General features: G+C 43.2%; 1 protein-coding gene across 2 annotated transcripts in view; it reads left to right on the top strand.

Annotated features, from left to right (window-relative positions):
• TMEM131 (transmembrane protein 131) overlaps positions 273-26,181 on the top strand; it is a 177,692-nt gene continuing 151,783 nt past the window's right edge. For both annotated transcript variants that reach the window (XM_018054885.1, XM_018054883.1), the window contains exon 1: positions 273-1,017. In XM_018054885.1, the coding sequence (XP_017910374.1) occupies positions 834-1,017 (184 nt within the window). In that variant the 5' untranslated portion in view covers positions 273-833. The remainder of the gene's footprint in view (positions 1,018-26,181) is intronic.

Raw genomic sequence — 26,181 nt, 5'->3', positions numbered from 1 at the left:
CCCGCGTATTCTCGAAGCGGCAGAGAAGCGGGGGTGCGGCCTGGAGGAGTCACTGGATTTTCCGCGTTGGACTTCGAGGTCTGGATATGCACTCAGTTCTGTGGAAGGCTCTCGCATTGCAGTACAGGGGATGCAAGGGTTTGCTCCCTGCTTCTCAGCTGCCGCCCTGCCTCCCCCAGCGCCCCGAAACCCCGCCCCGCTCCCGCCCCCGCCCCAGGGCGGCTGCGCGGCCAGGCCCCACCCCCCCGTCCCCACGTGATCGTCGTCCCTGCCTCCGCGAAGCGTGGGCCGCCATCACAAGTTCTGGCGGCTGGGCCACGGCCGGCCTCCCTCCTCCCCCTTGTCGGTGGGGGCATCAGTGACAGGTTGGGTTTGTGTTGACCCCTCCCGTCTGGCCTTTGGAGCCGTGGGCCTCTGAGAGCAGGACGAGGAGTTCGGACCGAACAACTCCGGGGCGGACGGACGGACCCGCGGGCTGCCCAGGTGACGGCACGGCGGGGGCGGTGCCCAGAGCCGCGCCCCGCCCCTCGCAGGCCAGCGCCCAGAGCCCGCGGCCCGTGCCCGTTTCCAGTATGGCCGCCCGCCGTGCTTGACCCGCGGCCTCTCCGCTTCGACTCCCCGTGGGCGATGCTGAGGCGGAGGCCGTGACTGACACGCTCGCTCACACGCACGCACGGACCCAGACCCACGTCCGGAGCCCGAGCCCTGGGCCCGGAACCGCTGTCTCCCCCCGGCGCCGCGGCCAGAGCCCGGACCACGGCTCCCGCGCCGCCGCCGCCTAGCCGAGAAGGACCGCGCCGGACCTCGAGCGCGGCGGACCCCGGCCGGCAGGGATGGGGAAGCGGGCCGGAGAAGGAGCAGCGGGATCCGCCTCCGCTGCCTCCACGTCCGCCGTGGCCGGTCTGGAGCCCGCGGCCGGCCGCGGCGGGGGCCCGCGGAGCGCAGCCGCCGGCCTCCTGGGAGCGCTGCACCTGGTGATGACCCTCGTCGTGGCCGCGGCGCGGGCCGAGAAGGAAGGTGGGTGTCAGCCGGCCGGCATCTCCCGGGCCCGGCCCCGCGGCTGTCACCGCGCCCTCGCGGAGGCCGCTGCCGGGCTGCGACCGAGGAGGAAGGGCCGCGGCTCGCGGCTCGGAGGGCGGCCGGGCGCAGGGCTCGGTCCGGCGCGAAGTTGCTCGGTCGACTCGTCCCGAGCTGGGAACTCGCAATTCGGATGCCAACTTGCGGCTTTGACCGCACGGAGTTGCTCTTGTTCTCCGTGATTCTTTCCCCTCGTCTCACCCTCGTCTTCCCCCTTGTCTCCTGTCACTTCCATTTCAAAACTTCCTGAGTTCTCGTATATTCTTGCCACTTGGCCCACTAGGTAGGAGGGGCATATTTTTAGACTTGATTGTTGTTAATAAGCAAATTTCAGGACACTTTTTTTTGGTTGCGGTTTTAATAACGGCGTGCGAACAGAGCTCACTTTAAATTGTAAAAATAGCGAGACTGGGGGACAGCTTGCCAAATTTTACTTTAGATTTGTTTAAACGTTTTTGGAGGAGGAATCTTCTGTCTTCAGCTTCCCTCTTAAGTATCGGTTTGCAGTATTGATGATTGTTTAGCTAACTGTTCTCTGATATTTTTAACATACGTAACTGGGTGTCATTGTTTTTAATATGAAAAACTTTAGAAACCAATGTCAAGTTTCTAGCTTGCAAACCTTTACCTGTAATTTACAATTAAGGGCTAACTAAGTCTTATTTTAGAAAACTCTGGTTAGTATTGTATGACTGTAAACCCGGTGCTTTTCCGGGGTTAAAAATGATTTTGTAACCTAGAAGCCCAGATCTGCAATTTTGTTGGCACTACCAGTTTTTGAACCTGAGGAAATGAGTGACCACAGAGCCTTCATGAAGAAATCACTAAAAGTGAATGGTTTTTAAAAAGCTAAGCAAGATTTGTTAGTTTAGCTTCCATTTCACACTAAACTGCCGCTGCAAGGGAAGTAATTTCTTGCCACAGTGAGTTGAGGGTTGACGTTCTACTTTACAACTAAAGTCGCTTTTTATTGTTATAGAAGGCAACAGCAAAGCAAAGCAAATTCATGTTAAAGTGCCAGGTGCTTCAGTTTACTGGGTTTTTGTTGTTGTTGTTGTTCAAAACGGTATAATTAACTCTTAAGCAGTTTGGGTTAACATAGGAGGAAGTCATTCAAAGAATTGCTGTCTGTAGAAATGATTCATCTACAGAGGCAAGATTATGTCTTGAATGAAATATTGCTGCTTCAGGACTAGGTAGGCCTGGGGTTGTCACAGTTCATCTTTGGTTACATATCCGCAGTTGATTGGTTCTCGTGTGGCTGTGGCACCCAGCACAGCCTGGCATGTAGTTGGTGTGTCCAGTAAATCTGAAATGGTACAATAAGTTAAGGTCTCCTTGAGTGTAAAGTAGTGCTTGGCAGGTGTCCTGGTTTTTGTCTTCCTTGGATTACCTTGCACAGTGCCAGGCACACAATAGGCATTTAACATTTGTTTGAGGGAGTAATTATATTCATGGGTCGTTAACGCAGGGAACTAAAATGATTGAGTCCAGTAAAACATTTAGTTTGTATTGTCCTTCTGCTTATTTTTCCAGCAGCCATTTTTTATGCTAATTCTTGTTGTATACTTAAGAAAAATCCTTTGTTTGAGAAATGTCAGATTAATTCATATTTGCTAATTTCCCTTTTGTATGGTTTATAAGTTTTAGTACATCTGTCTAATACCCATAAATGTAAGGGTCAGGGGAGGAGAATTTGGGCCCCGGTATACAAGAATGAAAAGATGGGGTTGAATCAGCCAGTGGTCCTGGCAGAATCAGACGCCTTTTGTGGCCTGTGTTGTGTCTATATGAACAATTTGAACAGAGAAATTATCTGTTGAAGATATTGACAGTACTTAGTTAGAACATAGGACTCTGCCCATCATCAGTGGATCTGATTCTGATGAAATATTCCAGGAAGAAAGCTCCAAAATTGGCCAGTGCTTTCAGTCTCCTTGGTGATCAAATTCTAATAGTTTTTGTTTGAGTAAGTAGGAGAAGTGAGGTTGGTTTTCTTACATGAATGTGATACCACAAGTTTGGCCCCGTTTGCCCCCCAAAGTGTGCTGTTTTGAGTTTTTTTCTCAGCAAATCTGAGCAGATTTCTGAAGGCAGCTGAATTCACTCTGTCCGTTTCCATCCTGAGGATTTTTGGTGTGGTTTTATTTTGGTTTTATTTTGGTAGTATAAACTACCTTAACTTTTTGAAGCTAAGACTTACGTGCAATTTTAATGATGGTTCTCTGGGTATCTTGTATGTTAGTATATTTCTGTTGCAGCCGAATTTCACTGGAAAATCTTCAAAACTAAGTAAAACTCATCTTCTAAAGAAAAGCAGCAGAAATTCCTAGATTACCTAATGCAGAGTTCATGTTTGGACCAGGTGTTGTTAATTTTAATTCAGACGCATGAGGCAACCTTTGTCTTAACATCCTGTATGTCTTCAGTTCAGTTCAGTCACACAGTCGTGTCCGACTCTTCGCGACCCCATGGACTGCAGCATGCCAGGCTTCCCTGTCCATCACCAACTCCTGGAGCTTGCTCAAACTCATGTCCCTTGAGTCGGTGATGCCATCCAACCATCTCATGCTCTGTCGTTCCCTTCTCCCGCTTTCAGTCTTTCCCAGCATCAGGGTCTATTCCAGAGAGTCAGTTCTTCGCATCAGGTGTCCAAAGTATTGGAGCTTCAGCATCAGTCCTTCTAATGAATATTTAGGACTGATTTTCTTTAGGATTGACTGGTTGGATCTCTTTGCAGTCCAAGAGACTCAAGAGTCTTCTCCAACACCTCTGTTCAAAAGCATCAATTCTTCGGCTCTCAGCTTTCCTATATGTCTTAACACTCCTATATCTTAACATCTGTCTTCACTGATCTATGAGGGTGTGTTTCACAAGTCTAGAGAAAAGGGGACCTTTGAGGATGTTTTGACTGTGCTCTGTATGTAAGGACTTTGAAAGAGTTGTCCAAGGTAGAAGTTACTGTAATTATTACAACTTAATTGCTTGTTCTGGATTGCTGGCAGTTTTCCCTGAATCTAAGATCTAGATACTCAGAAGAGTGCAAATAGGGGGATGGTGTAGTGAAAATATATTAAAAATATAGTGAAAATATGTGTGTATATGTTAAACGTCTAACATTTAGTAGTAGTTTCATTTGTAAGTCTGCCCATTCATTATTACCAACAAATAAAAGCTTTTTAAAAAAGCATCATGCATGCGAAGTCACCTCAGTTGTGTATGACTCTTTGTGGCGCTATGGACTATAGCCCTCCAGGCTCCTGTGTCCTTGGGATTTCCCAGGCAAGAATACTGGAGTGGGTTGCCATGCCTTCCTCAAAAAAAAGCATCATATATCATCTGTGATATAGTTTCATTGTGAAATGTGTTTGGGGGCATGGTTGTCTTTTAACTTTTTATAAATGTCGAGCTACATTGTATGTATCTAGTAAATGTGAAGTATGTGATTGTTTTAGTCTGGTACAATTTCACATGTTATTATCACTAACCGGCGATTTATGGCAGGGTGGAGTTGGGATAGTTTTTCTTAGCACTTTTAAGTTTGTCTACCAGATACTTTTGTTTCATGCACAAATTTTTGTTTTAAGCTGTGTTTGTGACAGAAGTGCGGAAGAAGGGTACAGAAGTGTTCTGTCTCCAAAGCATATGAACAGAAAGTGCTTAGGAATAAAAGCAGGAAGAAAAGAGATAAAAAACCTAATTTGGTCAGGTTTTTTTTTTGTCTTAGATGGTAGATTGATCAGGAGTGGTATTTACTTTCTTTTTATTGAATTTTTACTTTATAATATAAACATGTTTTTTAAGAGTGATTTTCTAAAGATGAGAAAAAGTGAGATGTTTCCATCCTTTGCATGAGGGTAGAGTGATTACTTTTTAATTTAGAGCCTAGTAAGTAGAATATTCATTCATGTTGTTTAGTCGCTGAGTCTTGTCTGACTCTTTTGCGACCCTGTGGACTGTAGCCCACCAGGTTCCCCTGTCCATGGGATTTCCCAGGCAAGAATAGTGGAATGGGTTCCCATTTCCTTCACCAAGGGATCTTCCCCACCCAGGGGTCAAACCCAGGTCTCCTACATTGTCTGGAGGATTCTTTACGACTGGGCCACCTGGGAAGCCCGTGTTCATTCATAGTGCTCCATTAAGGAACTTCAGTCACTTGCTTTTTACTAAAAGCTCTTCATTACTGCTGAGATCTGTGCCGGGCAGCAATGAAATACTGTCATTGAAAACAGTGTGCTCCCTCTTTCTCTTGCTAAGGACTGTTTTCCTCCTCTTTGTAATCCTTGCCACCATCCTCAGAGATCCATGCCCCCCCAAAATCAACTTTTGGGGAGTAGGTATAAAATCATTAATTTGTTATCATCCAGAGTAGAGTCATAAGCTAAGCTACTCTTGGAGAAAAATGAAATCATTGCCAGGTGCTTGATATTTTTTAAGTTCTCCTTCCTCTGCCTGTGGCTTGAGCTCTCTGATTGGCCCCGTCAGTGGGAGATGCCTTTTTTCTCTGGCTGAGTTTTTCCTTATCTGTGGTAAGCAGTATTGGGCACTGTCGATAGCTTCTTCTTGGAACTTTTCTCCCTTCATTTCTTTGACTTTGTACTTTTTGGTCATCATCCTGCCCTGCTGTCAGTCGCTGCTCTCTGGATGCCCGTTGGCTATCTTCCCTCTCTTGCATGTCTGGCGACCAACACACACTGCTTGTGTCCAGAGCAGAATTGTCTATTAATGCCATGATTATTCTGTCTGCCACGTTGGTCTCAAGTGGCATGTTGGAGTGTTAACTTCCTTGGGCAGCTACCCACAGCCTCCAGGCTGGGGCACTGCTGGGGATCCTCGCCTCCCAGCTGTCTCCACTTCCCTTCATTCCGCCATCCCTTCTCCAAATTTGTGTTGTCTTTGTTACTCAGCTATCATTTATTTTGGTGCTTAATCAGGTACTGCCTCATTGAGCTACCTAAATTCCTTTATGTGGGTCCTTCTTCACCCAGACCAGAATTTCTGTGGGGCAGAACCTCTGTCAACATCTGCAGTGTGGACAGGGCAGGCGTTTAGTTTTAAACGGAAGTTTGCCTCAAATAACCTCATCCTCCTGTTCTCATATCTGAGTTCTGGATTGAGAGTCCAGAGTACAGGAAACCTATACTTGAACTTGGGTTCAAGCACCATTAGCAGTTCTGCCCTGGTAAGACATAGAGCGACGCCACATTTTTCCTCCCTTCATGTTGCTTTCCCTTGTAACTAAAATGACATACACTTATCTAAACCATCACTTTTGTTACTTCTGGATTTTAAGATTTTAGATCCTCATAAAACCCCAATTTACAGATCATGAAACAGGCACAGAGAAATTAAGGAATCAAGGTAACAGAGCCGGTAGGCATTTAAGCTCGGGTTCCTTTGTAGGCCATCTCTGCCTTGAGCCAAGCTATTCAATCCTAAGTGGGTATATAAGGTAGTAGGTTTTGTTGTATACCAACTGGTTAGTGAACAGTCCTGGACTTCCCAGTGGTCTAGTGGGTAAGCATCCACCTGCCATTGCAGGGGACGGGGTTCAATTCCTGGTCCAGGAAGATCCCACATGCTGAGGAACAGCTAAGCCCGTGTGTGACAACTACTGAGCCTGTGCTCTAGAGGCTGGGAGCGGCACCTACCTGAAGCCTGTGTACCCAAGAGCTTGTGCTCCGCAACAAGAGAAGCCCCTGCAATGAGAAGTGAGTGCTCTGCAATGAAGAGTAGCCCCGGCTCACTTCATCTGAAGTCCTCACACAGCAACAAAGACCCAGAGCAGCCAAAAAAATAAATAAAAATTATTAAAAAAAAAAAAGAACTGTCCTGCCAGTTTGTGCAAAACCAGCATGTTAAGTATTCAAGTGAGATGCAGCTTAAAAACAAAAACAAAAACAAAAAACTGTAAACATTTGTAACACTTTCTGTCAACATTAATGTTGAACATCTTTGTGCCAAGCACTGTGCTGATTGCTTTACAAGCCTTATCTCTCTTAATCCTCACATTTATGCCACGTGGGGACCACCACAGTTGCTCTTCCTACTTTCCGTGAATCTGTTTGTTCTTGACGACAATTCCTCTGTTGCTGTCATTACTGCTTGGAGTAGGGAAGGGGTGGTGGTGGTGTGTGTGCTTGTTTGTGATAGTATAAAACAGAATTTTAATCTCCAGTAAAATGAGACAATATAATATGTAATGGTTCTTCTTGTGCATGCAACTTAGAAGTCAGTTTGGAAAATTTTTTAATTTCACAAAAAATTTCATGTTGGTTGTAAAAATGAAACATTGTAAAATATGGATGAGCAAATTGAGAAAGGGCTTCCCTCATAGCTCAATTGGTAAAGAATCTGCCTGCAATGCAGGAGACCTGGGTTCGATCCCTGGGTCGGGAAGATACCCTGGAGAAGGAAATGGCTACCCACTCCAGTATTCTTGCCTGGGAAATCCTGTGGAGAAAGGAGTCTGGTGGGCTGCAGTCCATGGCATCACAGAGAGTTGGACACAATTTAGTGACTACACCACCACCACCAAGTTGAGAAAATTTCTGTCATCTGTCAAGTAGAAAGAACTAGTATCAGTCACGATCTCTCTTCCTTCTCCCCCCACCTCCCTGCTCCTCAGTTAAACAACAGATACTGCCATGTTGTCTTGGAAGTATCACTTGATGCATCTCAGCAACACCGTGGGAGGGGTGCCAGCTCTCCCCATTAGCTCCTGTGTGTGTGTTCAGTCATGTCTGACTTTTTGCAGCCCTGGGCTCCTCTGTCCATGGAATTTTCTAGGCGAGAATCCTGCAGTGGGTTAGTTTTCTTCTCCAAGGAAACTTCCTGACCCAGGGATTGAACCTGTGTCTCCTGCATTGGCAGGCGGATTCTTTACCACTGAGCCACTGGGGAAGCCCTTCTTTAAAGTCCTTGCTCACTTGGCAGTAAAAGATGCCCCTTTGTTTAGTTGATTTTCAAATATCACTCAGTTCAGTTCAGTCGCTCAGTCGTGTCCGACTCTTTACGACCCCATGAATCGCAGCACGCCAGGCCTCCTTGTCCATCACCAACTCCTGAAGTTCACTCAGACTCACGTCCATCGAGTTGGTGATGCCATCCAGCCATCTCATCCTCTGTCGTCCCCTTCTTCTCCTGCCCCCAATCCCTCCCGGCATCAGGGTTTTTTCCAGTGCGTCAACTCTTCGCATGAGATGGCCAAAGTACTGGAGTTTCAGCTTTAGCATCAGTCCTTCCAATGAACACCCAGGACTGAGCTCCTTCAGAATGGACTGGTTGGATCTCCTTGCAGTCCAAGGGACTCTCAAGAGTCGTCTTCAACACCACAGTTCAACAGCATCAATTCTTTGGCGCTCAGCTTTCTTCACAGTCCAACTCTCACATCCATACATGACCACTGGAAAAACCATAGCCTTGACTAGATGGACCTTTGTTGGCAAAGTAATGTCTCTGTTTTTGAATATGCTATCTAGGTTGGTCATAACTTTTCTTCCAAGGAGTAAGCGTCTTTTAATTTCATGGCTGCAATCATCATCTGCAGTGATTTTGGAGCCCCAAAAAATAAAGTCTGACACTGTTTCCACTGTTTCCCCATCTGTTTGCCATGAAGTGATGGGACCGGATGCCATGATCTTCGTTTTCTGAATGTTGAGCTTTAAGCCAAGTTTTTCACTCTCCTCTTTTACTTTCATCAAGAGGCGTTTGAGTTCCTCTTCACTTTCTGCCGTAAGAGTGGTGTCATCTGCATATCTGAGGTTATTGATATTTCTCCTGGCAATCTTGATTCCAGCTTGTGCTTCTTCCCTGAATGATGGAGTAGGTAAAAGATGTATCTCAGGTTCAGAGAGAGGATGGATAGAGCTCCAGGTGAGATACTAAGATCACATAGGCTTGAAATTCTGGGTGACCCATGGCAGGATTCTGCTTATGAACCCAAGTTGAAGTGTATCACGAGAAAGGAATTCTGGGAATCACCATTCCACTGTGCATGGCAGGGAGATGGGGTAGGAAGAATATACCAGATTCACTCTGTGAGTTACCTACATTAATGAGGAAGTCCAGAAGAGGTAGAAACAGTGATTCAGATTGTGGCTCTGGTCATCTCCTGCTCTCTGGCTGTGTGAGGGCAGGTAAGTAGAGTTAACCTCTACCTGTCTCAGGTTCACTGTCTTTAGGATTGGGGTAGTAAGAGATAATAGTACGTGGAGTTGGACTTCCCAGGTGTCGCTAGTGGTAAAGAATCCGCCTGCCAATGTTAGAGTCTAAGAGACGCGAGTTCCATCCCTGGGTCGGGAAGACCCTCTGGAGGAGGGCACAGCAACCCACTCTAGTATTCTCGCCTGGAGAATCCAATGGACAAGAGCCTGGCAGGCTATAGTCCATGGGCTTGCAAAGGCTCATGCAGAGATTTACCACAGTACTGGGTGTCAAGCCCTTAGCACAGTGCCCAGCACATGAGGAAAAAAAAAAATTGGTAAGACTGAACACTTTTACACATTTGCTGGCCATTTGTATTTCTTTTCTGTTGTTTGATCACATCTTTGTCAATCTTTCCATTGGTGTTTGAATTTTGCTTTTTGACTGAAATGAACATTTAAGGAGTTTATATTTTTTCCAGTTCCATAAACATTTGGATTATTTGTTTTGATTTTCTGTCTATCGTTATTACTTAAAAGTTTATTGGCCAAATATGTCACTTTTCCTTCTTGGTTTCTGCTTTCGTTGTTATGTCTAAAAAGTTCTGTGTATAAGGTGATAGATTCACCAGCATTGTATCTTCATGCTTCTACTTTTAAATGCAGATCTCTGTTTCTTCACAGGTTGTTGCTATTAGGGGATCTGTTTTTCTCAAATACTTAGTTGTCTTAACACCACTCATGGAATTATACACAGTATTTCCTTTTCATGTAAATTGTATTGCATTCATGGATCTGTTTCTTCATTTTCTGTTTTTTTTTTTTTCCTTCACAGATACATTTGTATATTTCTGTTTTAAATTTAAGTACTACATCTTTCTGCGATGCACCTCCACACTGGCTAGTTTAAATAAAGAGCTGTATCCTGACCCTGATGGGATAATCACAGAAAACTAATCAAGTTGATCACATGGACCACAGCCTTGTCTCACTCAGTGAACCTAAGAACCCTGCTGGGTGGGGCCACCCAGGATGGATGGGTCATGGTGGAGGGTTCTGACAAAACGTGGTCCACTAGAGAAGGCAGGGGCAAACCACTCCAGTATTCTTGCCTGGAGAACCCCATGAACAGTATGAAAAGGCAAAAAGATAGGACACTGAATAACTCCCCAGGTCAGTAGCTGCCCAGTATGCTACTGGAGCTCAGTGGGGAACTAACTGCAGAAAGAATGAAAGGACAGCGGAAGTGAAAACAATGCCCAGTTGTGGGCGTGGCTGGTGATGCAGGGTCTGATGCTGTAAAGAGCAATATTGCATAGGAACCTAGAATGTTAGGTCCATGAATCAAGGTAAGTTGGAAGTGGTCAAACAGGAGATGGCAAGAGTGAACATCGACATTTTAGAAATTGGTGAACTAAATAAAATGGACCGGAATGGGCGAATTTAATTGAGGTGACCATTATATCTACAACTGTGGGCAAGAATCCCTTAGGAGAAATGGAGTAGCCATCACAGTCAACAAGAGTCTGAAAGGCAGTACTTGGATGCAATCTTAAAAATGACAGAATGATCTCTGTTCGTTTCCAAGGCAAATCATTCAGTATCACAGTAATTCAAGTCTGTTCTCCAACCAGTAATGCTGAAGCAGCTGAAGTTGAATGGTTCTGTGAAGATGTACAAGACCTTCTAGAAGTAACATCCCAAAATATGTCCTTTTCATCATAGGGGACTGGAATACAAAAGTAGGAAGTCTAGAGATACTTGGAGTAACAGGCAAATTTGGCCTTGGAGTACAAAATGAAACAGGGTAAAGGCTAACAGAGTTTTGTCAAGAGAGCTCACTGGTCATAGCAAACACCCTCTTCCAGCAACACAAGAGAAGACTCTACACATGAACATCACCGGATGGTCAATATCAAAATGAGATTGATTATATTCTTTGCAGCCTGAGATGGAGAAGCTCTATACAGTCAGCAAAAACAAGACTGGGAGCTGACTGTGGCTCAGATCATGAATTCCTTATTGCCAAATTCAGACTTAAATTGAAGAAAGTAGGGAAAACCACTAGACCATTCAAGTATGACTTGCATCAGATTCCTTACAATTATGCAGTAGTAGTGATTCAAGGGATTAGCTCTGATAGACACAGTGCCTGAAGAACTATGGATGGAGGTTTGTGACACTGTACAGGAGGCAGTGATCAAGACCGTCCCCATGGAAAAAAAATGCAAAAAGTCAAATTGGCTGTCTGAGGAGCCCTTACAAATAGCTGAGAAAAGAAGAGAAGCAGAAGGCAAAGGAGAAAAGGAAGGATATACCCATTTGAATGCAGAGTTCCAAAGAATAGCAAGGAGAGATAAGAAAACCTTCCTCAGTGATCAATGCAAAGAGATAGAGGAAAACAGTAGAATGGGAAAGACTAGAGATCTCTTCAAGAAAATTAGAGATACCAAGGGAACATTTCATGCAAAGATGGGCTCGATAAAGGACAGAAATGGTCTAGACCTAACAGAAGCAGAAGATATCAAGAAGAGGTGGCAAGAATACACAGAAGAACTATACAAAAAAGATCTTCATCACCTAGAAAACCATGATGATGTGATCACTCACCCAGAGCCAGACATCCTTTAATGTGAAGTCAGGTGGGCCTTAGGAAGCATCACTATGAACAAAGCTAGTGGAGGTGATGGAATTCCAGTTGAGCTATTTCAAATCCTAAAAGATGATGCTGTGAAAGTGCTGCACTCAATATGCCAGCAGATTTGGAAAACAGTGGCCACAGGACTGGAAAAGGTCAGTTTTCATTCCAATCCCAGAGAAGAGCAATGCCAAAGAATGCTCAAACTACCGCACAATTGCACTCATCTCACACGCTAGCAAAGGAATGTTCAAACTTTTCCAAGTCAGGGTTCAACAGTATGTGAGCCAAGAACTTCCAGATGTTCAAGCTGGATTTAGAAAAGACAGAGGAACCAGAAATCAAATTTCCAACATCCATTGGATCATCGAAAAAGCAAGAGAATTCCAGAAAAACATCTACTTCTGTTTCATTGATTATACCAAAGTGTGTGTGTAGATCACAACAAACTGGAAAATTCTTAAAGAGATGGAAATATCAGACCACCTTAGCTGCCTCCTGAGAAATCTGTATTGCATGTCAAGAAACAACAATAAGAACTGGACATGGAACAACAGACTGGTTCCAAATTGGGAAAGGAGTATGTCAAGGCTGTATATTGTCACCCTGCTTATTTAACTTATATGCAGTGTACATCATGGGAAATGTTGGCTGGATGAAGCACAAGCTGGAATCAAGATTGCCAGGAGAAATATCAATAACCACAGATATGCAGATGACCCCAGCCTTGTGGCAGAAAGTGAAGAAGAACTGAAGAGCCTCTTGATGAAAGTGAAAGAGGAGAGTGAAAAAGCTGGCTTAAAGCTCAACATTGAGAAGACTAAGATCATGGCATCCGGTCCCATCACTTAATGGCAAATAGATGGTGAAACAACGGAAACAGTGAGAGACTTTATTTTCTTGGGCTCCAGAGTCACTGCAGATGCTGACTGCAGCCATGAAATTAAAAGACGCTTGCTCCTTGGAAGAAAAGCTATGGCCAACCTAGACAACATATTTAAAAGCAGAGACATTACTTTATCGACAAAGGTCCGTCTAGTCAAAGCTATGGTTTTTCCAGTAGTCGTGTGGATGTGAGAGTTGGGCCATAAAGAAAACTGAGCACCGAAGAATTGATGCTTTTGAACTGTGTTGTTGGAGAAGACTCTTGAGAGTCCCTTGGACGGCAAGGAGATCAAACCAGTCAGTCCTAAAGGAAATTAGCCCTGAATATTTGTTGGAAGGACTGATGCTGAAGCTGAAGCGCCAGTACTTTGGCCACCTCATGCAAAGAGCTGACTCATTGGAAAAAGACTCTGATGCTCAGAAAGATTGAAGGCAGGAGAAGGGGACAACAGGATAAGATGGTTGGATGGCATCACCAACTGAATGGACATGAGTTTGAGTAGGCCCCGGGAGTTGTTGATGGACAGGGAATGCGTGCTGCATTCCATGGGGTTGCAAAGAGTCAGAGAAGACTGACTGACTGAACTGAATTAAATTGGTACAGCCACTATGAGAAACCGTACAGAAGTTCCCCAAAAACCTAAAAATAGACCTGCCATATTATCCAGCAGTTGCACTCTTGACCATGTATCTGCAGAAAACACTAAATGGAAAAGATACAAGTACCCCAGTATTCATAGCTTCACTATTTACAATGGCCAAGATATGGAAACCACCTAATGCCCATCGTCAGATGAATGAATAAAGAATGGGTGTGTGTGTGTGCGCGTATATATGAGTGAATATGTCAGCAGTATTTTGCAGTTTTCAGTGTAAAGGTCTTAACTACCTTTCTTTGGTCAGATGTGTCTCCAAGCATTTTGTATTTTTTATGCCATTCTAAGTGGTATTTTAAATTCTGTTTCTGATTGTTTATTGTTAGAATATAGACACAAACTGATTTTCATATATTAATTTTTTTTGCACTTTTTAAAAAAAAATTTTTACTTTTACTTTATTTTGCTTTACAATACTGGATTGATTTTGCCATACATTGACATGAATCAGCCACGGGTGTACATGAGTTCCAATCCTGAACCCCCTTCCCACCTCCCACCCCATATCATCTCTCTGGATCATCCCCGGGGCACCAGCCCCAAGCATCCTGTATCCTGTATAGAACATAGACTGGCGATTTGTTTCTTACATGATAGTATACCTGTTTCAATGCCATTCTCCCAAATCATCCCACCCTCTCCCTCTCCCACAGAGTCCAAAAGTCCGTTCTACACCTCTGTGTCTCTTTTGCTGTCTCCCATACAGGGTTATCCTTACTATCTTTCTAAATTCTATATATATGCATTAGTATACTGTATTCGTGTTTTTCTTTCTGGCTTACTTCACTCTGTATAATCGGCTCCAGTTTCATCCACCTCATTAGAACTGATTCAAATGTATTCTTTTTAATGGCTGAGTAATGCTCCATTGTGTATATGTACCACAGCTTTCTTATCCATTCATCTGCTGATGGACATCTAGGTTGCTTCCATATCCTGGCTATTACAAACAGTGCTGTGATGAACATCGGGGTACACGTGTCTCTTTCAATTCTGGTTTCCTCATATATTAATATAATATATACGTTTTCTTTATTCTCTAATCCTTGTAAAAGACTTACTAATTTCAATAGGTCTTCTGTAGATTTCATTGTAACTCTACCTAGATGATCATGTCTGAAAATAAAGGCAGTTCCTCTTTCCCAGTCTGTGTACTTTTTATCTTTCTTGCCTGATTGTACTGGCTGTAGCCTCCTCTGCAGTGTTTAATAGAAGGAGTGGAAATCCCTGATGTCTGGTTAGATGAGGGTTTTATCAGGAATGTATGTTGCATTTATCAGCTTTTTATGTAGCTGTTTGGATTTTGTTTTGTTTTTAATAACACAGTGAATCACTAACCTTGAGTTTCTCAACCTAGACCATGATGTATTATCTTTATAATATATTATTGGTTTTTTTGGCTAAAATTTTGTTTAGCATTTTTTATGTCTGTAGTCATGAGGAATAGTATTCTGGTTGTTTTTTTTTTTTTTTGTAATATCTTTGCTTTTGGTATCAGAGTAATACTGGCCTCATACAAATAGTTGAGAGGTGTCTTTTCCTTTTTAATTTTTTAAAAGAGTCAGCATAGGATTGGTGATATTTTCCTCATAGTATGTGGTTACCAATCAAATAATACCATTGAAATTGTTAGGGCCTGGAATTTCTTTTCAGGTTTTTTTTTTTTTTTTTTGTAAACCATTATCTCAACTTTTAAGACATAGGGATGTTTAGGTTATCTGTCTTTTTCTAGTGAGCTTTGGTAACTAAAATCTTTTAGAGATTTTGTCCACTTCATTTAAGTCATTAGATTTATTGAAAAAGTTGTATGTCGTGTTCTCCTGTTATCTTTTGAATATTTGTAGAGTCTGTGCTTGTGACACTTCTGTCGTTCTTGATATTTTTAACTTGTGTCTTTTCAAATTTTTCTTGATCTGTCTGGCTAAAGTTGATCAATTTCAGTATTCTTGTTAAAAATAGATTTCACCTTTTTTCTCTCTCCCTTATTCTTTCATAGTCTATTTCTGCTAAGATTTTATTGTTTCCTTTTTTCAGCTTCATTACTTCTGGTGTTTTAAGGTGGAAACTGAGATCTTTTTTTGATACCTTTGGGGATTTACCAGGGATCTTTTTGTCATAGCAATGCATTGTTACTGTTTTCGATTTTCATTCAAACTGTCGATGATTTTTTAAAAAGATTTGCATATGTATGTGCATGCATATACATACACACATTTATTTGTATGTGTTCATTTACATTTAGTTTATATAATTTAATTTCTATAGTTAGCCTATAGTTACCTTTTCTAGTGATTTTCATTCTTTTGTATATTTTCACCAGGTATCATTTTCTTCTGCTTGAAAGATTTCCTGTAACAGTTCTTGAAGTGTATCTGCTAATAATGATTTCTTTGATCTTAGTATGTCTGCAAATGTCCTTACTTTGCTTTTTTTTTTTTGCTGTGTATAAAATTATAGGTTGAAATGTTTCTTCCTTTTAGTTCTGTAGAGTGACGTTCACTTTCTTCTCCCTCGTTGTTTCCCATGAGAACCTTGATGTTCGTCTTTTTTTTTCCTGCAAAATAATTTTAATACTTTGTGCCTATTGATGTTCCTCTTTATCTTTGTTCCTATGTATGTAATATTTCTTTTCTTTTGACGAATTTAAGATTTCCTTTTTGCAACTTGTTTTAAGCAGTTTGACTTGATGTCCCTTGGTATAGTTTTGTTTTGTTTTTTTCCATGTTTGTTGAATTTGTTGATCTCTGGATTTATTTTTCATAAAGTTTTGGGGAAATTTCAGGTATTATTTCTTTGAACATTTTTCTTATGCTTTTTGAGGACTCCAGGTATTCACGCATTAGGCAGCTTGAAGTTGTTCCCACAGCTCACTGTACTACAGTTTTTCTGTTTTTCATTGTGTTTCATTTTGGATAGGTACTATTGGTATGCCTTCAAGTTCATCAGTCTTGTCTTTTCTGCCTTTTATTCCATCCAGTGTATTTTTCACCTCATACATCGTAGTTTTCATCTCTAAAAGTGTTTGTCTTTTTTATATCTTTTACTTCTCTGCTTGTCAACTTTCTGAACATATGGAACACATTTATAATACTTTTCAGTGTTCTTGTCAGCTGACTCTAACACCTGTGCCAGTTCTAGGCTGGTTTCAGCTGGTCGCTATCCCGGTAGTTCTTGTTTTCTTCGCTTTTTGTGTGCTTGATAATCTTTAACTGGGTGCCAGACAGTTCAGATTTTACTTTGTTGGGTGTGGTGTTTTGGATTCCGAGGAGTATTCTTGAAAGAGCTTTGTTTTCTGATGCAGTTAACTTATTTGAGAACAGTTTGTGATCTTTCTGTGATCTTGCTTTTAAGATTTGCTAGGTGGGTCACGAGCAGTGTTCAGGCTCCAACTGGTCATCTTCCACAGCTGAGGCAAGACCTTCCTGCGTCCTCAATGCAGAACCCCATGATGTATGGTTTTCCAGTTTGACTGGTGGGAGCAGGCACTGTAAGTGGCTCTGTGAGTTGCCCAGCACTGTTTCAAATACTTTTGGGTGGCTCTTTCCCACCTTAGATGTTGATCCATACTTTACTTAGTATGGAGGGTGGCCCTCTGTAGTTCTTTACGAGGCTCTCTCCTTCCTGGTATGAACTCATAGAGCCCTATGAACTCTCACTGCCTTGGTTTCCTTGGACTTTCATCTCTGTCTTATCAACTCAGAGTCCACCAGGCTCTCACAGATTCCTCTTGCTGTGGCCTAGTAACTCAAGGCAGTGAGCTGGGCCCGTCGTAGGGCTCACCTTGTTTGTTTCCCATCTCTTAGAGGTCGTCGTCTCTATTGACTGATATTTAGGGTCTTTTCCTGTGTTTTATCTGAGTGTTTGGTTGTTTCCGGTGAGAGGGTATGTTTCCTGTGACTCCTTCATGCCCAGAGATAGAAGTCTAGACACCTGCGCTAGTTATTCTCCAGTGTAGCCAGTGTTATTACTTTCAGGTGTTATTCCCAAGCCTGTTACTGCAGAAGAAATTTTGATAATTAATGTCAGGTCGCTCGGTGGTGACAAGCATGCCTGCAGTGCAGGAGATGCAGGTTTGATCCCTGGGTCGGGAAGGTCTCCTGGAGAAGGGAATGGCAACCTACTCCAGTATTCTTGTCTTCTCCTCATGGACAGAGGAGTCTGGTGGGCATAGTCCATTGGGATCACAAGGAGTAATACACAACCTATCAACTGAACAACAACAATTAATATCAGATCAGATTGTAAAGTCAAAGCTGTGGTTTTTCCAGTTGTCATGTACAGATGTGAGAGTTGGACCATAAAGAAGGCTGAGTGCCAAAGAATTGATGCTTTTGAACTGTGGTGCTGGAAAAGACTCTAGAGAGTCCCTTGGGCAGCAAGGAGATCAAACCAGTCAATCCTAAGGGAAATCAACTCTGAATATTTGTTGGAAGGGTGACGCTGAAGCTGAAGCTCCAGTACGTTGGCCAGCTCATGCGAAGAGCTGGAATCATTGGAAAAGACCCTGAGGCTGGGATGGATTGAAGGCAGGAAGAGAAAGGGATGGCAAAGGATGAGATGGTTGGATGGCATCACCGACTCAATGGACATTGAGTTTGAACAGACTCCAGCAGTTGTTGATGGACAGGGAAGTCTGGCGTGCTGCAGTCCATGGGGTCGCAAAGAGTTGGACACAACTGAACAACAATGGTGTATTAGTTTCCTCTTGCTGCCGTAACAAATAACCACACGCTTCGTGTCTTAAAAGAACACTAATTACCCTGCCGTTCTGGAGATCAGAAGTCTAAAATGGACACCACAGGTGAAAATCAGGGTGTCGGCAGGTCTGTGTCTCTTCCAGAGCTTCAAGGGGAGAAACTGTTTGCTTGGCTTTTCAAGCTTCTTGAAGCCACCACAGCCCTTGTCTTCAGCCAGGTCCTTCTTAGGCTGCCGTCTCTCTGTTCCTCCCTTTTCTGCTTCCCTCTTATAATTTTAAGGATGCTGGGCCCACCCAGATAATCCAGAATAACCTTATTATCTTGAAATCAGCTGACTTCATCTTAGTTCTGTCTGCAACCCTATTCCCTGTTGCTTTGTGATCTAACATATTCACAGTTTCCTGAGTAAGGGCATGCGCGTCTGGGACCGGGCAGGGAGTGCGTTATTCTCCCTCCCACAGATCCTTCTCTGCCTCACACATTTTTCTTTCTTTTTATGGTGAAGAAAAATCTACTAGGGATTTTCTTCTTAACCTACATACATTAAAAAAAAAATGATTAGAAATAGTGCCCAGTCATGTCCAACTCTTTGCAACCCCACAGACTGCTGCCTGCCAGGCTCCTCAGTCCATGGGATGTCCCAGGCAAGAATACTTAAGTGGGTTGTCACTTCCTCTTCTAGGGAATCTTCCTGACCAGAAATCAAACCTGCGTCTCCTGCATTGGCAGGTGGATTCTTTACCTCTTGGTCCACCTGGGAAGAAACAGTGGAACTCCATAAACCTACACTTTTAAAATTGTGTTGGATATAGCTTGTCTAAGGTACATAATATTTAAAGGTAATTTAATTTAATTTCAGGTACAATTCATATATTAATTTGTATGGATCCCTTGCTCAAGTTGTGAATTGAGAACTTTTCAGCTCATTGTATGTGGCAATCTATAGAAGCTTCTCAAGTTTGTGAAGTTAATTTCTTGCCACAAATGTAATTTTAGGCAGGTGTCAACATACCTTATACAGCAATGTTTTTTCTCTTAAAATCATATAATAATATATCTGTCCAACCCCCCCTGCCCAATACACACTTAACAGTTAACTTCTCATGATGTTGCTTTTTATCACGCAGAGCAGTCTCAATTGGCTGAGCAATCTGTTCTTCCACCTGGCTGGGTTCTTCCTGGGGTCTGGTGCCTGGTAAATAGACAGGATGAAGGCTTTGCAGACGGATGACTTTTCTTCACATATTAGTTTATCATTTACTAGCTGTTTGTGTCCTGGGGACAAATTATTTAATTGTGGACTTTTCTCAGCTATAAAATTGGCACACACATGCTTAATAGAGTTGCTGAGGCACTTTACGGAGGAACTCAAATGTTAGTTTTCGATTTCTTTCCTACTTCCGTACATTTTTTCCTTCTTTTCCTATGCTGTTTCCTTTGGCCTTTTCTCTGTTTTCTCTTCCCACCCCTTTCCCCCGTGTACGAAAAAAGAAATTGTGCCTAGAGCTTTTGTCTCTTGGGACAGATCTTAATTCCGTCTTACTGCTTATTGAGCAGTTCCTTGGTGACAAGGGAAGCCCCAGGATACACCCTGCAGAGGTGGCGATTTCTTTAAGGTGCTGAGTTATATTTTAATGATGTATGCAAATTTTGCATTCCATTTTATGCTGAAAACACCTTTTCCTAAGTGAATGTTCCTGGAAGATGTTTCTTGCTTCCTACTTCTGGTTCACCGCTGTACGTACATTCCTGGGAGCACTTCTTTACGGGCCACAGCAGTGCTATTATAAAGCAATTCTCAGTCAACACAGAGAAAGGAATGGAACGTTGCCAGGACCTGGGTTTGCAGTGGAGTCTCATTTGGACCCTTCTGCTTCCTGCACAACTCACCACTGGGCAAGTTGTGAGGGACTCTGAGTAAAGTTTAGAGAAGTGGGCGATTCTGCGTCCCTTACGGTCACATCAGGCAGTCCAGTGTTGTGCGACAGACTGTTCTGGAAGTGAAGGCATGTGGTGGCCACCAGCTACTTGTGGGAAAAGGAGTTTGACTTTCAGTTTCGTGGTTCTTTTCTTATAGATTCTTCCTACATCAGTTGCTGTTTTTCTTTTTTTAAAATTTGAGCAGGTTGTATATAGTGATATATGGGTGATATTCACCACATGAGTATGTTGATAGATTTCTGAATCATCGCATGAGTGCTCCAAGCCCTTTCAATATCTATGCAGAAAGATACATCCAGAAGTATCAGAGAAGGCCTGAAAGCATCTTTCATCAGATTCTGAAAAGGAAATGTTTTCAGAAACATAAAATAGGCATTTGGGTGTCTACAGACAGAGGGGAAGAAAGAAATAACAGGCTAGCAGAGGGAGGTCTGTGGAAGGAGTTGGGTGGGTAGCAGAAAGACCGCAACAAAGTGAGCTTGGCCTGGGGCCCGGAAGAAACTGATCACAGAGCAGCAACTGTCTGTCTAACCTCTCTCCCCCCGCCACAGGCGGGTGCTGATCTTAAGGTGTTCGAGGTAATTTCTCTTCATAGCTTTTGAACGATTGAAAATAAAAGTCTTAATTTATGCGTACTCTCTGGTCATAACATCAACAAAGTACACTTTATCAAATTAAGTCCTCTAATTCAGCAGCGTAAGTGTTGTCATTTCCTGTTTGTTCTCATGGGAAGGCTACACGTTGGAAACTGGCCTGGTGGTGAGTTGGGGGAGGGGTCCCATCCCCCTCTGTGGCTGCTGTCTGTCTTCACCGCTCACAGGCCAGTGGAAGCTGTTGGGAGTCACACTTGCTTTATGCATGCTTTCTCACAGGCACGTGCCAGCACTGCATGGCAGACTTTCTGATTTATGTTTTGGTCTGAACATCTCCCTTCTGGGCTGGAACTCATTCTCCAAGGTCTGGTTGCAGGGAGATAGGAGTGCCCACTGTTATCTGCCTTGTGCATGAACGTAGCATGTGCTTAGTACATGTGACTCAGTGGGAAATTGAATCACAAGCTGACAGGCCAGTTCACAACCCTCTCTGTTCATCTCAGAACTTCATGTTGATCTCTTTAAAGTTGTGGTTGTTGTTCAGTCGCTAAGTCATGTCCAACTTGGTGCGATCCCATGGACTGCAGCACACTAGGCTCCCCTGTCATTCACCGTCTCCCGGAGCTTGCTCAAACTCATGTCCGTTGAATCAGTGAAGCCATCCAACCATCTGATCCTCTGTTATCCCCTTCTCCTTTTTCCTTCAGTCTTTCCCAGCATCAGGGTGTTTTCCAATGAGTCACCTCTTCGCATGAGGTGGCCCAAGTATTGGAGCTTCAGCTTCAGCATCAGTCCCGCCAATGAATATGTAGGGTTGATTTCCTTTAGGAATCTGTTAAAAGTTTCATACTTAAAATATTAAAACACCACATTGGTTTGTTTGCTTGTTTTTAAACACCGCTTTTACCTGGTAGTCACATCTCAGTTCTTTTTTGATCACCAGATTAGGCTGAACACTGGCACATTCTTTTATTAATTTTTATGCAGTGGGCACCATGTGCTCGGTGTCTAGAAAGATAAAGACACAGTTCTGGCCCAGCAGGAGCCTCCATGTCAGGAGTGAGCAGGCCTGCAGACAGACACACACATTCCAGGTCACAGGTGCTCGGGCCAGGCCAGTTGATTTGGGTAGGTCTGTCCGAGTGTACGTGACAGAGAGCCTCAGCTGGGAACCGTGAGAAAAGATGCTCATGTGGCCCAGTCTACGTGGCTCTCACCAGGACCTCCTCATAAGCAAAGTGTTGGGTTTTGAGTAGAGCTTTGGGGGTCTCTAAATCAACACATTTTGAACTGACCTTGCTTAGAATAAGTAATTTATTTCGGGGTCTTCGGCTTGACACTGTAGCTTTGTTATAGTGTGTCTCCCAAAGGAAGTTTTAGATTGCTCTTTCCTCCTCCCTTCCTTCCAACTTAAAAAAAACAACAACCCTGAAAAATGATGTAAGACATCCCAACGGGATGTTTCATGTGGGAACACAGCACGATTTGATGAAAAGCAGTACGGCTCTAGTTCTTACTCTTCCTGTGACTTCGGTCAGATTTCTAACCCTGTTTCCTCATTGGAGAGGTTGAAGAGATTAAACTTCAGGGGTGAGGTTGCTTAATAGATCTGTCTACCGTCACCTTTCCTCCTCTAGTGTCAACCGTCCTGAGCAATCCCCATTGCAAGCTTTGGATTAGCGAGTGTACAGTCTTTAATTATAGGTAATTTGTTAATTACCTATTAAAATTCCTTACTTCCATGTGGTCTTTAATACTTTTTTTTATTCCCTTTCCCTTTCTGCCAGTTGGCCTGTACCCAAAAATGTAAGTAAGTGGAGCCCTCTGGAGCCTCCCATCGTGTCATCACACATGTGAGCATCCCCGCACCGTCCAGTTTTCAGCAGCGCTTCCTTTTCCATCAGTATACATCCATCATGCAGCCAGCGTTCAGTGAGCCTGCAGCTGGGCTCTGGGAGTGTGTTTGGGAGTAAGACATAGTCATTGGCTTCCGAGAATTTCTTGTTAGAGAGACTGGCATAAAGAAATAAGTACAGTATAAGGTTAAAGCTGCGTATCAGGATGGTGTGTTTGACAGGAGGGACTTGGGTGAACCGTGTATATAAGCCTGTGCTGTTCACCCTGGGTAGCGGAGAAGACAGTTCCAGAGAGGCTGTCTGGTCTGGAGGACCCAGGCTTACAGTGACTCAGAACACGGCTCTGTAGTTCCGTTCAGCCCACCCTGTCACCTTTGTTGTTTCACGCCATGGGCCGGTGTGGCTGAATTCAGACCTGTAAACACTCCTGGAAAAGTCCGTCACAGCAGGCTCATCTTTCTGGTAAGTGATCAGTCTTGTCATCTTGCCTGAGGAGCCTGGCGCCTGTGTAGAGACTAGACTTGGAAATACCGCCTTGACCGTGACCTTGAGAGGATTTTCTAGCCCTCGTGCCTCAACTTCCTGTTCTGCTTTAATGAGGAGGGTTGGTGCACCTCCCTTCTAGGTTTGGTGCGAGGACTGCATTGGGTCATCTTGGCATGGAGTAAGTGCTGGGTGACTGCTGGCCCTTGTTGGCGTCACACATTGTTACTACGCACCAGCCTGGACAACTGTGTAATCCCTAGAGAGCCAGACTGACTCCTTGGTCTGAAGGTATTCCATGTATTCAGCGCAGCAAACATGTATTGAGAGCCAAGGAGTGTGTCAGACACTGGCTTGGTCATTGAGGCTGTGGAGATGAATAAGAGGTGATTTCTAGCCTCAGGTTCTTTACACTTTTCATTAGTGGTGGACTCTGCCAGAGTAGTTTTGAGATCAGGACACTCAAAGAATTAGATTCGAAAAGTAGAAGAAATAAGAAAAGTATTCTCTCTTTCAAAGGACAATTCCAAGTAATGTCAGTAAAATTGTTCCTTCCAGACCTTATTCCACCCCAGAAGGACTTCATCTGAGGTGGATGCCAGACACTATGCAGGCTGAAGATCTGCCGAATGAATGTTGCATTGGGCAGAAAATCAGCCAACTTCCTCTGAGGTTTCTGTGTTCAGTGTGTGCATTCTGTCAGCTCGGGTAATCAGGTGGTGTGTCCTACTAGATACCCGTGGCAGAATTTTCTTTTGTGACAAGGGAAGAAAAATACACCCCTGTCAACTTAATGATGACAGGTCCAATTAAAAATCAAATCTAATAGTCTTGCTTAAAGCTTCTCTTTAGTTTCTAAGTTCACTTTTCTTTTTTTTAGATTCTCTCTCATGCTTTACAGAATTTTCCTTACATTACTCTTCTTTCTCTGCCCGTTTAGATTTTTAGATCCAGTTGAAAAAGCCACACCAGAAAACTTAGTTAATGCCGTCTATATCTTATCTTTTCAGTTAAAACATTTCTCCGTGGGCAGACTCAAGAAAGGTAGAAACTAGCTTTCAGAGCTAACTAGGTTACAGTCTAAATTCATTGGAGAGTTTCTTCAGATTTCCAGAAGCAGTGATTTTCATTACACTAGGGCATATTTAAGCAACCTGTGCTATTTGTGGGATCAGATGAGTTGTTACCCAGTCACAGGGCTCGTCACACCCTCCAGGTTCATTCTTCCTGGTTTCCACTGTGTGCTTAGCTGAATGGCCCCATAAATGGCCCTGATAGTTGGTGCTTAGTAAGTGGAGGCTATTATGTGCTGGACACTGTACACAGCAGTGCCTGTTTAAACAAAAAATATAAATGCATATTTTATAGATGAGGAAACTGGGTTTTAAAGACCATGAGTCAGTGTTTTCCCAAACTTTCCTGATAGTAGTTAATCATGCCTTCCTATTTTAGAGACTAATATCTTCCTTCCCAGGATTTGTTGGGATTAAATAAGGATAGAGCATGCAGATTTGTCTAGCTCGGTTCTCAGTATGTACAAGACATTCAGTAGAAGATGTTAGATGTTTGACTCTGGTTATTTTTATCTTCCAGTGGTTTTCTGTCTGGGAGTGAAGGTGTGTAAGGCAGCACAATCTGATTGCAGAAGGATTGCTTTAGTCAGGGGCATTATTTCCTAAGCATGTATTTAACAAGCTCCATTCTGAGTTGCCTGTGATCTTTGCTTTCCTCGGCAACATGTATGTGACTATTTTAAGGAAATTATGGAAAATATTGACTTCTTCCTAACTGTAGTCCCCTGTGTGGGACTAAATTTACTCTAAAGGGGAAGTGTGTGACTTGCATACCAATGTCAGCAATAGGAAGTGGCAGGAGCAAAGTTGCGAGGAAATTGAGGTCAGAGATCAGTTGTGAAAAGACTCAGTGTAAAAATAGTGTCATAAAAATTCTCCCAATTTCCTAAATTTAACAGTAGTGTTTTTGAACTTGTCAGCAGTGGTCTCCTTTATTTTCGCTTTTTTCTGGGGACCTAGGAGTCCTGATTGAGAAAGAAAAGGAAACCTTTGACGCAGCTGTATGTGGTGAGGGTGCGTAAGGATTGCTGCCGTCCCATTGGCAGACCCGTCAGGAGTGTGAGCACTTCGTTTACTGGTGTTCTTGGAAGTAGTTGAAGTATTGCAGAGCATTATTACGCCTGTGTCACTTTTGTGTAAGCCTGTGGGTCAGAAAACTGAATTGAGGAAAATGTTTATTTGGAAAGGACAACTTATTCTGTCAAACATTAATTCCGTACCTTAACAGCTTGTACTCTTAATAGAAATTTACCACGGTGCACTTGCATAAAATGAACATCTTGTTATACTTGGTGTAGTACAAGCATTTAGTTTTTAGTGAAAATCGTATTGTTCTAGCAATCTTAAAACTTTTTAGAGCAGACTGTTTACTGGGACCTTAAAAAAAAAAAAAGCCATTGAGAAGCAGCACGACTCCTTTTCTCTCCACTTAACACAGAAGAGATTAAGACAGACTGGGTGAAGCTGTGTGCCCTAGGGGTATTGATCTAGAGCATTGTGGCTGTAGTGACAGGGACCTAAAACAGCCCTGTAAACTTTATTGAACTTGTGCCAGCTTTCCTTTCTTTATGTTTAAGCAGCTATATTGAAGTATAATTTGCATATAATAAAAGACACCAGTTTTAAGTGATTAGTTTCACAAACATACACAGTCATAACACTTTTTTCGGACTGCATTTTCACATGTATGTTCCATCGTTATCTCAAGTCCTGTTATGTCCAAAGTTGGATTAAGCCTTTTCCTTTCATCATACTCCCCTCAGAGCTCGTCATCACTTGGCTTCAGTTGAACAGACATTTCAGTTACCATCCTGCAAAGCTTCTGTGTAGTACTATAAAATGCAAAACCCCAGGAATGTGATTCTTCAGAAGTAGGCCCAGGATCTCCATCTTATTGAATATTGAGCCATTTTGATACAGGGATTCAACGATGCCACTTTGAGAACTGCTGTTTCAGCGATTAATTTAAAGGTTAATTCTTGTACTAGTTCACCATGGGATTCCTCTACCTTGGTTTTTTTTTTTTTTAAACTTTTTATTTTGCATTGGGGTATAGGGCTTCCCTGGTGGCTCAGATGGCATAGAATCCACCTGCAATGTGGGAGACCTAGGTTCAGTCCCTGGGTTGGGAAGATCCC

This window comes from Capra hircus, chromosome 11 (assembly GCF_001704415.2).
Source record: "Capra hircus breed San Clemente chromosome 11, ASM170441v1, whole genome shotgun sequence".
NCBI classification, from domain to species: Eukaryota; Metazoa; Chordata; class Mammalia; order Artiodactyla; family Bovidae; genus Capra; species Capra hircus.
This window is presented reverse-complemented; position numbering and strand designations above follow the sequence as displayed.